The sequence below is a fragment of the Saimiri boliviensis genome, chromosome 7, assembly GCF_048565385.1.
Source record: "Saimiri boliviensis isolate mSaiBol1 chromosome 7, mSaiBol1.pri, whole genome shotgun sequence".
Classification (NCBI taxonomy): domain Eukaryota; kingdom Metazoa; phylum Chordata; class Mammalia; order Primates; family Cebidae; genus Saimiri; species Saimiri boliviensis.
The window spans coordinates 523662-538901 of NC_133455.1; the positions used below are offsets into that span (position 1 = coordinate 523662).

At 52.8% G+C, this 15240-nt stretch overlaps 1 protein-coding gene across 8 annotated transcripts in view; it reads left to right on the forward strand.

Annotated features, from left to right (window-relative positions):
• GOLGA3 (golgin A3) overlaps positions 1-15240 on the forward strand; it is a 58371-nt gene that overhangs the window by 16570 nt on the left and 26561 nt on the right. For all 8 annotated transcript variants that reach the window (XM_039471696.2, XM_039471695.2, XM_010347610.3 and 5 more), the window contains 6 exons: positions 218-329; positions 2014-2320; positions 7045-7247; positions 11190-11327; positions 12958-13119; positions 13595-13963. In XM_039471696.2, coding sequence (XP_039327630.2) covers positions 218-329; positions 2014-2320; positions 7045-7247; positions 11190-11327; positions 12958-13119; positions 13595-13963 — 1291 coding nt within the window. The remainder of the gene's footprint in view (positions 1-217; positions 330-2013; positions 2321-7044; positions 7248-11189; positions 11328-12957; positions 13120-13594; positions 13964-15240) is intronic.

A 15240-nucleotide genomic window follows, 5' to 3' on the forward strand; every position in this document is an offset into this window, starting at 1 on the left:
GCCGGCATGTCTCACATTTCCACAGCAGTGTTCCCGCTGTGTGAGGTGCGGGAGCGTTCATCCGTGCGTTCATTGCGAGCCGTAGCTCTCTACTTAAGTCTCCTAATTAAAATTTGGGAGAGAGCAGCAGGGCTGTGTGGGACTTGGTGAGTATGGAGGAGTGTGAAGGGAAAATAAGGATGGGCCGTGCGGGCCTGACCCACGCCTTTGTCCCCAGCGTGTCCTTGGAGAGCTCTGCTGCAGAAACGCAGGATGAGATGCTGCAGGTGCTCAAAGAGAAAATGAGGCTCGAAGGACAGCTGGAAGCCTTGTCCCTGGAGGCGAGTCAGGTAATGGACTTTGGATTGATGTCGTCGCATGAGGCGAAGTTGGAAAGCGTGCGTGGCCGCTCTGTTGGGCGAAGTTTCAGAGGTGCCGGAAATCAGCCGCCACAGCATCCCTGGCGGCCGTGCGCTCCGCGCCTTCACGTTCTTTGTCCACTTGACCTGTCGGCCTCAGAGAGAGGTGTGAGTTTCCATCTGATCGTGCCTGCGTCCGTTTCTCCCTCCATCTCTACCAGAATACATTGACCTGTCAGCCTTAGAAAGAGGTGTCAGTTTTCCATCTAATGGTCCCTGGGTCCGTTTCTCCCTGCAACAGAGTATTTCCCAGATGTTAGGTATTTCACAATCCACAAGAGTTCGGTTCTCTTGGGTGGGGGTGTGCGCCTTTTTCTGGCAGAGGGAACCCTTTTCTTTATAGTGGTTTCTGCTTTTCTGGTACTGGTTTTGCTGTGTCAGAAGAAGCCACACCCTGGCGTTGGTTAGCACGCACCTGAAACATCATTTTCCGTGCCTTATTTTCAGCTCCCTCTTGTTATGTGCACTTTATCCATAGTGAAGAGCTAGGTATTTCTCTTCTGTCTACAGTTGAGTAAATCTGTTCAGTGGGATTCAGCTGTGTGCTTCTGGCATGGAGCGTGAGAATGTCACCCTGAGGTGACAGCTGAAGGAGCTTTCTCCAGTGAGCAAGGCCGCAGAGCAGGGCCAGAGCCGCTCCCACACCAGGAGCTTGCCTTACTGATGCTCATCTCATGTTTAAGATTATCTCATACCAAATGGTCTTTGGACACAAACCAACCAGTTTGTGACATCTAAAGGTGTGTCTGCGGAAGAGGTGATTTCGGGTGTTTCGAGGCTAATTGTTGTACAGTCGTCACTTCTACAGTGTTAGAGCGTGAGCCTCCTGTCAGACGCGTTTCCCTTCTTCTGCAGCTGCTCTGCGAATGGTGTCTTGCTCTCGCTGCACTGTCTCCTTATCCTCCTGGGATCACTGATTGGTGCTTTGTCTGCGTGGATTGTTTCATGTGGTGGTTGCTGGCCCCTTGCTCTGGGGTCTTGTTGACTTTGTGGAGTTTCTCGATTGCTCTGGGTGTTTGTTCTGGTGACGTGTGAACTGGATCCTCACCCTCATAGGTCTTAGCATGAGTGGGGTGGGTGGCAGGTGGATGGGGCGATTTCCAGTGGCAACTCTCTGCTGCTCCTGGGGCCACACAACACTGCTGTGGTCACTCAGGACTGTGCTGTGTCGCGTGGCCCTGGCTGGAGCTGCTGGAGATATGCTTCAGAAGCAGCTGCCTTTCCCTGCCTGCGTTTTCTGCCCATTTACCCCCAGATCTGAATCTGCTTTTAATTCGGGGTCCCTCTACACGTCTGGCATTCTGTGTGAGCACCCATGTGCACGTTTCCAGCATCCTCGCAGGAGAAGGGTGCCTCCTAGCCCTGCTTGAGTACAGCCCTGGACAGGTGCAGCAGGCCCAAAACCAGTGCAGGCTCTTGTGTGCGTCCTGGGCCTGTTTGGAAGGTTGCCTTCTTCTGGGACAGTCGTGCGGGGAGAGTGCCTGGAGGTGTGGAACATGGGGCTTCGGTGCAGGGCCCCCTGTCGGGTCCCTGATTGACTCGCTGGTGCGTTCTTGTGAATACACTGGACAAAAGTGACTGTTTTTCTGAAAGTTGGTGGTCGGGATCTTTTCAGGCACTTAAAGAGAAGGCTGAGCTGCAGGCTCAGCTGGCCGCCCTCAGCACCAAGCTGCAGGCACAGGTGGAGTGCAGCCACAGCAGCCAGCAGCGGCAGGACTCGCTCAGCTCAGAGGTGGACACCTTGAAGCAGTCGTGCTGGGACCTGGAGCGAGCCATGACCGACCTGCAGAACATGCTGGAGGCCAAAAATGCCAGCCTGGCGTCGTCCAACAACGACTTGCAGGTGGCAGAGGAGCAGTACCAGAGGCTCATGGCGAAAGTGGAGGACATGCAGAGGAGCATGCGCAGCAAGGACAACACAGGTGAGGCTCGGCCCCGGCCACGCCCCCTCCGTCCCCGGCCACGCCTCCTCCTTCCCTTGCCACTCCCCTTCCTCCCACGGCCACGCCCCTCCGTCCACGACCACACCTCCTCCTTTCCCGGCCACGCCCTCCTCCCCCGCCCCCAGTCAGGTGCCGGTTTGCTGCGGGTAGTGCTGACAGCTGTGTCGGCTTGTGGCTGTCCGGGTTTCATTGGTTTATAAGTTAAACATAAGGAGCTGCTTTTCTAAAGGAAATATAATTTTTAGTTGAACTTTTGGAATTGTATACATGTTTGTGTGCATATCCAGAGGAATGAATTAAGTCTTGGACTCTGGACTATCTGTGGTGATCATTTCCATGTATTCTGCCTCAAAAGTCGAGGGTTATATGACAGCGTCGAGCTGCCCGCTTATTCCACAGAATTGCAGATTCCAAGAGCAGTTCCTTTTTTTTCTTTTGAGACGGGTCTCTCTCTGTTTCCCCTGCTGGAGTGCAGTGGTGTGATCTCGGCTCACTGCAATCTCCGACTCCGGTTCAAGTGATTCTCCTTCCTCAGCCTCCTGAGTAGCTGGGATTACAGGCACCAGCCACCATACCCAGCTAATTTTTGCATTTTTAGTAGAGATGGGGTTTCACAGTGTTGATCAGTATGGCCTCGATCCCCTGACCTCAAGATCTGTTTGCCTCGTCCTCCCAAAGTGCTGGGATTACAGGCATGAGCCACCATGCCTAGCTAATTTTTGTATTTTTGTAGAGACGGGGTTTCACCACGTTGGCTAGGGTGGTCCTGATCTCCTGACCTCATGATCCACCCACCTCGGCCTCCCAGAGTGCTGGGATTACAGGCATCTGCCACTACTCCCAGCTAATTTTTGTATTTTTAGTAGAGACAGGGTATCACCATGTTGGCCAGGCGGGTCTTGATCTCCTGAACTTGTGATCTGCCTGCTTTGGCTTCCCACAGTGCTGGGATTACAGGCGTGAGCCACCACGCCTGGCCAAGAGCAGCTCCTTGACTGTCGGTCTGGCAACTTTTTCTCCCTGAACGCAGCGTGTCGGTCCAGCTGCCTCCCTGCACCCAGTGAGTATGAGTGGGGCATGGTGGGGCTCCACGTGGCTTGGCAGCATGCCTTCCGGGTCCTCCTCAGTCCCTGCCTGGGCCAGTCCCAGATCTGGTAGTCCAGCATCCAGCAGGCACAGAGAAGACCCTGGTCGGCCTGCTCAGAGCAAGCATGGACAGGAGAGGGTGAAGCAGGGTGGGAAGATGAAGCACAAAGCCTGAGGGGTGTGCCGTGACCTGGGTCCAGAGGACCAAGGAGGCTGCTTGGTGGGCTCATCTCTCAGGACTTGGGGCTGCCTGAGTGAGGGGGGCAGCCAGCGTGAGGGCCAAATCTGCGTGAGCCAGTTTGCCCGTAAGGCTGTGAGAGTGGCTCACGGTGATCTGATGACACAGAGGAAGGTGCCCAGCCAGCGTCACAGAGGCTGCATTCTAGTACTGGGGAAGAGAGTGCCGGCGGAGAAGCAGGAGCAGTCCTGTAATCGCTTTCATGTTTTAGGCCTTGAGAACTTTGTGATACCCTGTCCCTTAGGAAAAACTATGAAACTCAAACTTCTCAACACTGAAGTCGTTTTGGGACCCCTGTAGGTTCCCAGCTTCACCTGACCAGAGCTCGCTGGGCAGCAAAACCAGCCTGAACTTCGGCGAGGCTGCCTGGTCCTGGCTGGTGGGTTTTAGGTGGAATTAGCCACACAGATAACCTTGCTGTTTGTTGATGGCTATAGACATCGTTGGGTCAAAGGCAAGAGCCTCAGCATCCACGACGGTTTTACGGACATGCACTTGACCCTCGGCGCTGACAGATTTCATAGTGTGAATTTGCTGACTCGCTAAATCTGTTTGAACCCCACCCTCAGTATTCACAGACACATGCGTAGCAGCAGAGCACACACGGCACCCTGGGTGCCTGCTGAGGAGGACAGGACGCTCTGCCTGCCTTTGCGCTCAGCCGGGCTGCAGGCAGGAGTTCTTTCCGGGGCATGTTTGTATTTTTGTGCTTTTGGGGATAATTTTGCAATTTAAGATGGCACCAAGTACCTTTTTTTTTTTTTTTTGAGACGGAATCTCGCTGTTGTTGCCCAGGCTGGAGTGCAGTGGCGCCATTTCAGCTCACTGCAGCCTCCGCCTCCCGGGTTCAAGTGATTCTTCTGCCTCAGCCTCCTGAGTAGCAGGGATTACAGGCACGCACCACTGCACCTGGCTAATTTTTCTATATTTAGTAGAGATGAGGTTTCACCATGTTGGCCAGGATGGCCTCGATCTCTTGACCCTGTAATCCACCTAACTTGGCCTCCCAAAGTGCTGGGATTACAGGGGTGAGCCACCATGCCTGGCCAGATGTACTTTATTTTTTTCTTTTATTGTTTTCCATTCATCCTGTTTTTATTTTTTTCAAATTTTGTTTTTGTTTTAAAAAATTCATTTGTCTTTGAGATGGGTTGCTCTGTTGTAGGGCTGTTGGCCCCACAGGGTCGTGGGGTGTCCCTTATGCTGTGCTGAGGTGCAGGATCTGAGAAGTAAAGAGACAGGACACTGAAGAACTGGAGAAGAGCAGCTGGCCTCAGGGGACCACACCATCTATGAGCAGAGACAGGCAAGGTCCTGAACGCCCAGAAGCGTCTGTATTTATTAGGTACAAGCAGGGGGCAGGGTCCTGAGTGAGGTCATCATCTCTAGGCTTAGTGATAGGGCATAATAATCCCGTGAATAACAAGCCAGGGGGCCACCCCATTATGTCACCTGGGCAGAGAGGTGGGCGGTGCGCAGTAGGCGGCTGTGTCGTGTGCAGTAGTAGAGGGTCGTGTACAGAAAAGGGGTCCACCCCCATTAGGTCACTGAGGCAAGGAGGTGGGCTGTGTGCAGCAGGTGTCATGGGCAACACTTCTTATCTGGGGGCTGGAGACTTCAAAGGGTTTCTAATAGAAGGATATGTAAGCCAACACATATCCTAGGATATTTATGGGAGGATGATTCGAGCTAGCACAGAAGCGAGAAAAGACTGACAGGGTGTCCAGTTGCCGTGACTGGTCACACCGGAGGGTTCTTCTCCCTCGGTTACTTCCAGGATCTCAGGCCTGAGGCCGACTTTCCACAGGAACTGGATGCAAGGTCCTACGACTCCTTTATCAGGAGGAGAGGCTCCTGCTCCAAGCCTGCCATACAGCGTGTGCCCTTTCAGGCAGGGCCGCCGCCGCCTGGGTCTTGGGTTCTCGTCCTGGTCCGGCTGTTCTCCCATGTGCTGCTTCTGTTCTGTGACTGCTCTAGGCATTCCTCCTACTACAGACGACTATGTGGTTCTATGGAAGGATTCTATAAATCAGCACTAAATGTGTCGGTACAGCTCCACCTACATCCGTTATATGATTATATAGAAAGATTATATGGGACTAAGTATGATTTTATATATATAAGCTAGATACAGTAAGCAGTGAGTTATATGATTGTATAGAAAGATTATATGGGACTAAGTATGATTTTTTTTTTTTTTTGAGACGGAGTTTTGCTCTTGTTACCCAGGCTGGAGTGCAATGGCGCGATCTCGATCTCGGCTCACCATAGTCTCCGCCTCCTGGGTTCAGGCAATTCTCCTGCCTCAGCCTCCTGAGTAGCTGGGATTACAGGCATGCGCCACCATGCCCAGCTAATTTTTTGTATTTTTAGTAGAGACGGGGTTTCACCATGTTGACCAGGATGGTCTGGATCTCTTGACCTCGTGATCCACCCGCCTCGGCCTCCCAAAGTGCTGGGATTACAGGCTTGAGCCACCGCGCCCGGCCGGGACTAAGTATGATTTTTGTATATATAAGCTAGATTTAGTAAGCAGTGAGTTATATGATTATATAGAAAGATTATATGGGACTAAGTATGATTTTATATATATAAGCTAGATACAGTAAGCAGTGAGTTATAGGATTATATAGAAAGATTATATAGGACTAAGTATGATTTTATATGTATAAGCTAGATATAGTAAGCAGTGAGTTATACATCAGGCACTGATTGCGCCTGGGGTCTGCACAGTTCTCCCTCCTCATTACCCATGGGTGGTTTTACCCGCACTCTGCGGCCCAGGCTGGAGTGCAGTGGTGCAGTCATGGATCACTGCAGCCTCAAACTCCTGGGCTCATGGGATCCGCCTTCCTCAGCCTCCCAAGTAGTTGGGAACACAGGTGCACACCACCCACCTAGCTAATTTTATATTTTTCTTGTCGGGGTCTTGCTGTGTTGCCCAGGGTGGTCTGGATCTCCTGGGACTGCACCCCCATTACCCCTGTACCCCATGCCCGGCCATTGTTATTTCTTAGAGAAGCTTTGCTCAGGCTTGTTGGCCGAGTTGCTGTTGGCCATGAGCTCAGGGTTAGTGAGTTGACAATTCATATGGAATTGGTGTCTTGAAACAGAAACACTGCACAGAGGTTGTGTGTTGATTAGCTGTGAAGAGGCCGTGTGCAGGGGCTCGCAGGAGCCTCACCTGCACCTCTCCCAGGAGCAGTGTCTCTCAGCATCCACTAATGCAGCATTCATGGCGACCGCTTGGGTCAAACTACAGGAATCACCAGAATGGACTGGTCTCCTGGGAGTCCTGCTGTGGGTCCTGCGCATGCAGAGCCGTGGACTCCCCTGTTTGCTGCTGCTGGTCTGAGCCGCTGTGCTTGCCCCCTTTCAGTGCACGACCTGCGACAGCAGATGACAGCCTTGCAGAGCCAGCTGCAGCAGGTGCAGCTGGAGCGTGCGACGCTGACCAGCAAGCTGAAGGCGTCGCAGGCAGAAATCTCATCCCTGCAGAGCGTCCGGCAGTGGTACCAGCAGCAGCTCGCCCTGGCGCAGGAGGCCCGCGTCAGGCTGCAGGGCGAGATGGCCCACATCCAGGTATGGTTGCGGTCTTCCTCCCAGGGCAGACCACGCTTCCTGTCTTCATGTGGAACGGGGCTTTTTTAGAGTTCACACATGTGATTTTGCTTTTAACCTGCTATCTAGCACCCCCCCATGTCCCATGCAGGACATGTCCCATGGCCTCCCACACGACCTTCTGACATGGGCGTCCCACAGCCTCTGCTGACATTTTCAGTTCCAAAGCCTGTCTCTCCGGGCACGGTGGCGCATGCCTGTAAATCCCCCTCCCCCACCCCAGCCTCCCCACTCTGCTGTGACGTCTCACAGGCGTGCGGCACCACAGGGGTTCTCTTCCTGGTTGGAGCTTTTTCTTTCTCTGCTGCCTGAGCTCTCAGTGACACACAGGGCCGTTTTCTGCGTCCTGTAGGAAACACGTTCTTCGCCCGTCCACTCGTTAGTGGGCACAGCCCATGCCCACCTTGGTCCTGCATATGTGTGGGCATGTGTTGGTCCAGGCCTGCCCCTTGGTCCACAGCAGCCGCTTAGCGTGCTGGAGATGCCCAGACCTACTGGCAGGTGGCTCAGGAGCACCTTGATCTGAATCCCAGCGCCTGGACTAATTTCGAGGCCGATCTTGAAGATGCTGAAGAGCACCTTTGGGCAGTCTCCATGTTTTTGTTTTTGAGCTTTCTGAGACTGTGTCTTACTCTCACTAGGCTGGAGAGCAGTGGTGCGATCTCGGCTCACAGTAGCCACAACCTCCCAGGCTTGAGTGAACCTCCTACCTCAGCCTCCTAAATAGCTGGGATTACAGGCGTGGGCCACCATGCCCAGCTAATTTTGGTATTTGCAGAGATGGGGTTTTGCCATGTTGCCCAGGCTGGTCTTGAACTCCTGGGCTCAAGTGATGCCTGCCTCAGCCTCCCAAAGTGCTGTGATTATAGGCCTGAGCCACTGTGCCTGGCCTGTTACTTTTTTATTAGCTGTGAGATTTTTGTTTCTACATAAAATAGTATTGATTTATTAAAACTATTTCTCCAGAGAGGAATGTGAAATACTAATTCCACCAAATGTTCTTATGTATCTAGAGTTTACAAATATACACAATAGAAGTTTTCTTCAATTTTTATTACCTTTTTTTTAATTGGAGATGAAGTCTCGCTCTGTTACCGAGGCTGATGTGCAGTGGCATGATCTTGGCTCACTGCAACCTCCGCCTTACGGGTTCAGGCGATTCTCCTGCCTCCACCTCCGGAGTAGCTGGGACTACAGGCATACGCCACCACGCCTGGCTAATCTTTATATTTTTAGTATAGGTAGGGTTTCTCTATATTGGCCAGGCTAGTCTTAAACTCCTGACCTTGTGATCCACCTGCTTCGGCCTCCCAAAGTGCTAAGATTACAGGCGTGAGCCACCACGCCCAGCCTGTTATATATATTTTAAGCCAAAGAACCACGTGGAAAACCATTCATTCTACTTACAACATAACTTGGAAACAAATCAGTATGCAAATTAATATGCTTTTTAAAAGCTACAGTGCATTTATATGATGCAATATTTTTCTTTTTTTTTTTTTTTTTTTTTTTTGAGACGGAGTTTCGCTCTTGTTACCCAGGCTGGAGTGCAATGGCGCGATCCCGGCTCACCGCAACCTCCGCCTCCTGGGTTCAGGCAATTCTCCTGCCTCAGCCTCCTGAGTAGCTGGGATTACAGGCACGTGCCACCATGCCCAGCTAATTTTTGTGTTTTTAGTAGAGACGGGGTTTCACTATGTTGACCAGAATGGTCTATGCAATATTTAAAGAAGTAAGCCAGGTGTATTTTACAAGTATAGTTTGAGCCAGGTGTGGTAGCTCATGCCTATAATCCCATTACTTTGGAAGGCCGAGGCAAGCAGATCACTTGAGGCCAGGAGTTCGAGACCAGCCTGGTTGAGATGGTGAAACCCCGTCTCTACTAGAAATGTGAAAGTTAGCCAGGCATGATGGCGAGTGTCTGTAGTCCCAGCTGCTTGGGAGACTGAGGCACAAGACGTGCTTGAATCCAGGAGCAGAGGTTGTAATGAGCTGAGATCTCATCACTGCACTCTACATTCTAGCCTGGGCAACAGAGCCAGACTTTGTCTCAAAAAAGCAGAAGGGAAGTATGGTACTGTAGCTTGGGCAACAAAAAGAAGACGGCTCGAAGCAACGGTGGCTCAGGAGCCCTAATGGCGTCTGTTTTTGGAGACAGGGTCTCGTGCTGTCACTCAGGCTGCTGGAATTCCATGGTACGATCACAGCTCCCTGCAGCCTTGACCTCTTGGGCTCAAACAGTCCTCCTGCCTCAGTCCCGCAAGTAGCAGGGCTAAGGTGAACATCATCACACCTGGTTAATTGTTTAAAATTTTTCGGTGAGAAAAGCCAGGTGCAGTGGCTCACGCCTGAAATCCCAGCAATTTGGGAGGCTGAGGTGGGCAGATCACGAGATCAGGAATTCAAGACCAGCCTGGCCAATATGGTGAAACCCTGTCTCTACTTAAAAAAAAAAAAAAAAAAAAGCAAAAATCAGCTGGGTATGGTGGCACGTGCCGTAATCCCAGCTACTCAAGAGGCTGAGGCAGGAGAATAGCTTGAACGTGGGAGATGGAGATTGCAGTGAGCCGAGACTGTGCCACTGCATTCCAGCCTGGGCAACAGCAGAGTGAGACTGTGTCTCAAAAAAAGGAAAATGAGTTAAAAATTTTCTGTGAGGACAGGGTCTCGCTATGTTGCCTAAGCAGGTTTTGAACTCATGGGCTCAAGCGATTGTCCTGCTCCAGTGTGCTGGGATTTCAGGTGTGAGCCACTGCACCGGGCCCTCCCTGCTTTTTTCAAATACCTTTGGAACCAGGTTCAGCATTCCTTAATCAGAGTTTTTAAAACCTTTTTTTTTGGTACCTAAATGTATCCCTTCATTCCCAGTACCATTCGGAAAGGAGGATAGGTCCAGGCATTCTGTCTTCTTTCGTGGTCTGGAGGCACGGGTCCCACAAAGCCTGTCTCCCTTGCTCTGTGCACCTTCTGTGAAGCTCCCGGAGCCCGTGGCTTCTGTCACTTCAGGCACTGTGGACTCCAGGAAGCAGCCTGCAACTAGTGGCCATGTGGGCAGGTCCAGCCACAGATCCCAGGCTGTCCACGTGCCTCCTTTCCAGTTCTTCCTTCCCTTGGCTGACGCCATCCTCCTCCGGGCTGTGGTCCTGAGGCTTTTCCACAAGACCATTGGCCAGGGTGGGTCTGGGCTGGGCCCTGGCTGGGCTTCAGGCTGAGGACAGGCCCTGGTGTGTGTCTGGCTGATTTGATCAGTTAAGATAAGGTTCCTCAGCCGGGCGTGGTGGCTCACACCTGTAATTTCAGCACTTTGGGAGGCCAAGGCGGGTGGATCACAAGGTCAGGAGTTCAAGACCAGCCTGGCCAAGACAGTGGAACCTCATCTCTACTAAAAATACAAAAATTAGCTGGGCGTGGTGGCAGGTGCCTGTAATCCCAGCTATTTGGGAGGCTGAGGCAGAGAATTGCTTGAACCTGGGAGGTGGAGGTTGCAGTGAGCCGAGATGGCACCACTGCACTCCAGCCTGGGCGACAGAGTGAGACTCCTTCTCAAAACAAAACAAAAAAAGGGCTCCTCACCCACAGGGGCTCAGAGATGCCCTGTCATGGGGACTTTGGGTAGTTCCTGCTACAAACCGCAGTCTGATGCGCTACAGCTGTGTGGTGAGCCCTTGCTGATGGCCTGCCAGCCTTGCTAGACGGCCCCTGTTTCTAGGTGGGAGTCATGTTGGGGGTCGTGGGGCTTATGTGGGAGATGCCACGGGGGTGTGGTAGGTCGTGGGGCCTGTGTTGGAGACGCCAAGGGGTTAGCCAGTGACTCTCACCCTGGGGCCTCCAGGGACAGGCTAGTCTGCATTTCTTCCTTGAAACTGAGCAACTTTTTACCTTTTGTGTTTTTTTTTTTCAAAGGTTGGACAGATGACCCAGGCAGGCCTCCTGGAGCACCTGAAACTCGAGAATGTGTCCCTGTCCCAGCAGCTGACAGAAACTCAGCACAGGTCCATGAAGGAGAAGGGGCGCATTGCAGCACAGCTGCAGGGCATTGAGGTGAGGCTGCGGCCGGGGCCGTGTAAGGTGAAGAGAACACACACACACAGATGTAGGGACCGTTTGTTTTTTCTACATGTTCTGCCTCTCTGCGTGTCTCTGAAATATTCTCATGGATGACCTGCAGTGACTGCTTGTGAAGGCGCTGGGACTGCCCTCCTCGTCTGTGGGGGCTTAGTGCAGTGGCCACTGGCGGCTCTTTTCCTCCAAGCCCCGCCTTGGGCCTGGGCCCCTGGCTGCCAGTCATTGGCAGTCAGGGATGGTGCTGGGCAGAGGCCGTCAGTCATTGCCAGTCAGGGGTGGTGCTGGGCAGAGTGGGTAAGGAGGAAGGTTCCAGTGCATTTGTGCCTGACAGCCTATTGAAGCCTGGCTATGATAGCATTTTCTTAGCTTCTGAGCACTCAGCCGTGTTGCTGTTTAATCCTCCCTCAAACACACGCCGTCCAGGTCAAAGGCGCTGCCTGCACAGGCCACCTCCAGAGGATGGAAACGCAGCCTCAGTAGCTGTTCTCCGTTAGCTCTGGGGCCCTGGACAATTTCTTACCTCTCTGAGCTTCATTTTCCTTTTTTTTTTTTGAGATGGAATTTTGCTCTCGTTGCCCAGGTTAGAGTGCAATGATGCGATCTCGGCTCACTGCAACCTCCGCCTCCTGAGTTCAAGTGATTTTCCTGCCTCAGCCTCCAGAGTAGCTGGGATTATAGGTGCCCACCACCATATCTGACTAATTTTTTTAAATTTTAGTAGAGACGGGGTTTCGCCATGGTGACCAGGCTGGTCTCAAACTCCTGACCTCAGGTGATCCACCCACCTTGGCCTCCCAAAGTTCTGGGATTATAGGCATGAACCTCCTCTTTATAAAATGGGGATAGTGCCACCTACTCAATAAACTTACGGGAAAATTAAAGAAGAAGAAATGGCGTAGAACCCCAAGGCAGTGTATGAAGGGAGGTTCTGCCCTGGAGGCTGCTGGGCCAGTCTCCTCACCAACCTTTCTAGGCGTGTAGAAAGCTCTGCGCAGCCTCACTCGGTTTCTCCCTCCTGCAACTGCTCCCACCTCTGTGACGGTAGGTGGGCCGCCCGGCTGGGATGACAGACAAGAATTGTGTTGTCAGTCGTCATGCTTCAAGGGCTTAGTAGAGAAGCAGTGAAAAGAATTTCAAGTTACTAGTTTGTGTCTTCCTCGAGAAGTATACCCAGATGTGAGGGCTCATCCATAGCCAGAATGCAGGCCGTGTTTGCTGCAGGGTCCTATGGTCTCTTACCCATCTTATCCAGTGGTACCAAGCACTACTCTTGTGAGAACGTGTTGGAGTCTCACACCTGAAAGAAGGTACCTGCCACTCGCCTGTCATCACACGAGAAATGGCCAGGGAAGCTCTGATCATCAGGGGATCCAGGTCCTTCTCGCGGGGTGGTTGGCCTGGGCTGGGCCTGGCCTCTGTCTCCTGGTTGGTGGGTGGCCCAGCGTCCACCCTGGGCCCTCAGTCTGCAGTTGGTAGACAGGGTGGGTACGTGGATGGGGGCCTCGTGCCAGGGCGGTGGGTTTCTCCACAAAGCACGGGGCTTGGAGGCTGCTTTTCACTGTTAAGGTTTCCTGCCTTATAAAAACACATTGTTTCCTGGGTCCAGGCTGACATGTTGGATCAGGAAGCAGCCTTCATGCAGATTCAGGAGGCAAAGGCAATGGTGGAGGAGGACCTCCAGAGGCGGCTGGAAGAGTTTGAAGGCGAGAGGGAGCGTCTGCAGAGGATGGCAGACTCAGCGGCATCCCTGGAGCAGCAGCTGGAGCAGGCAAGTCCCTGTGGCCCTTCAGGCTGGACCCAGGCCCAGGCTCTCCTGAGCACCCAGGTCCACACACAGGGGGCCCAGGCAGTCCTCTGCTGTGGGGCCGCGTCAGCACAGGCGGGAGTTGGGTTGTCGGTCAGATGCTGCTGCTGCTGCTGCTGCGGACCTGACCATGTGTTTGCCCTGCTGGTTCTTCGTCACCAGGATTTTGCATTAAAAAAAGACCCTCCGTAGTGTTCGTAAAAGTTACTCGAAACCTCAACAGGAAAAGGGCATACATTCTCGGAGAAGGGCATACGTTCTCGGATAGGGAGCTCTGAACAGGAGGAGGGCACCCATTCTCAGAGTAAAGCATACATTCCCAGATAGGGAAATTGAGCAGGAGGAGGGCACGCGTTCTCGGAGTGGGAAATTGAGCAGGAGGAGGGCACGCGTTCTCGGAGGGTTCGGCGCAGCCATGTGCACTTCATTCCTTCTCCAGGTGAAGCTGACGTTGCTCCAGCGAGACCAACAGCTTGAGGCTTTGCAGGAGGAGCACCTAGACCTGATGAAGCAGCTCACCTTGACTCAGGAGGGTCTGCAGAGCAGGGAGCAGTCCCTCGATGCCCTGCAGACACAGTACGACGAGCTGCAGGCCAGGCTGGGGGAGCTGCAGGGTGAGGCCGCCTCCAGGGAGGACACCATCTGCCTCCTGCAGAATGAGAAGATCGTCTTGGAGGCAGCTCTGCAGGCGGCCAGCAGTGGCAAGGAGGAGCTCCAGCAAGGAGCAGGACGCCTGGGGGAAGGTGCCGAGGGAGCGGCGGGGGCGTTAGGGAAGTTGAGAGAAGAGCTCGCCGTCAAGTCCAGCCAGGTAACGCAGTCTGCTGTCTGGATTTGAGTCGGAACCTTCCGTGCAGGAAAGGTGCTGAGGATTTGGTCCTTTCTTTTTGTTTTTTTTGAAACAGTCTCCCCCTTTCGCCCAGGCTGGAGTGTAGTGGCGTGTTCTCCGCTCACCGCAGCCTCCACCTCCCAGGTGGTTCTCATGTCTCCGCCTCCCGAGTAGCTGGCATTACAGGTGTGCACCACCATGCCAAGCTAATTTTTGTATTTGTAGTAGAGATGGGGTTTCGCCATGTTGACCAGGCTAATCTTGAACTCCTGACCTAAAGTGATTGACCTGCCTCGGCCTCCACAGTGCCGGGATTACAGGCGTGAGCTAGCGTGCCTGGGTGTTGGGTCTTTTCTCTGGACGTGTTGTCCTGTCACTGGGCGTGACCTGAGGGAGAATACTTTCAGGGCGGGGCTTGGGGCTTTGCGGAAGACAAAACCGCACAAGCTGTGCGGTGCTCCTGGCCCTGCACTGGCTGCTGGGTGGGAAACTGGAATTCTTTTGGGGACTTTTGAAAGCAATCTACCAAGAAACATTGGTTTCTGTTCACTGGTGATGTGGAGCTCACATTTAGGAGAAGCTGCAGGAAACATGGCTTTTCCTTTTGCCATCCTTCATGTGTGCCTGCCTGCACGTGGCACCCACTGGGCATGCAGCTGGACGGTTGCGGGGGGCAGTACACAGGGGAGCAGCCAGGCGTGGCCTGAGGGCAACACACCTCGGGTCCTGCTGCATCGGAGCATCAGCTACAGGCACGTCAGGACTGGGGAGAGCGCTCCTGACGTGGCTTTGATGTAGGCAGAACTGTTGAAAAATGTAGACAGAATGGGAAAACGGAAGGAGGATACGGAAGAAGCAGTGATTATCAGGGAATTATTCTATCTTTAAATCCCACTCTATAAGGATCAAGGGCAAGAGGAAATCCCGAGTATTTTCCCTCTTTCCTAAGGAAGCTGTCCCTGCAGACACTGACCTGTGTGAAGTGATTTTCTGGGAAACACGCATTCCGACAGGTCATTGCTGTTTGCAGTGTTGGGAGAGTTAGTTGAGAGGAACTGTCCAAATTCTGTTGATGAATTTGAACTTGATTTTACTGATCGTTAGCTCAGTAAGAAACATCAGCCGATACCTGGAAGACTGAGAAACTGGTGAAAAGAGGTGTTACTTCTTGTATTGAAATTTTACCCGTGTTGTCATTACTGGTAGTTACTTAATCCAGGTTGACCCAGGGCAGATGAAGGTGGTGGCAGCGGTGACCT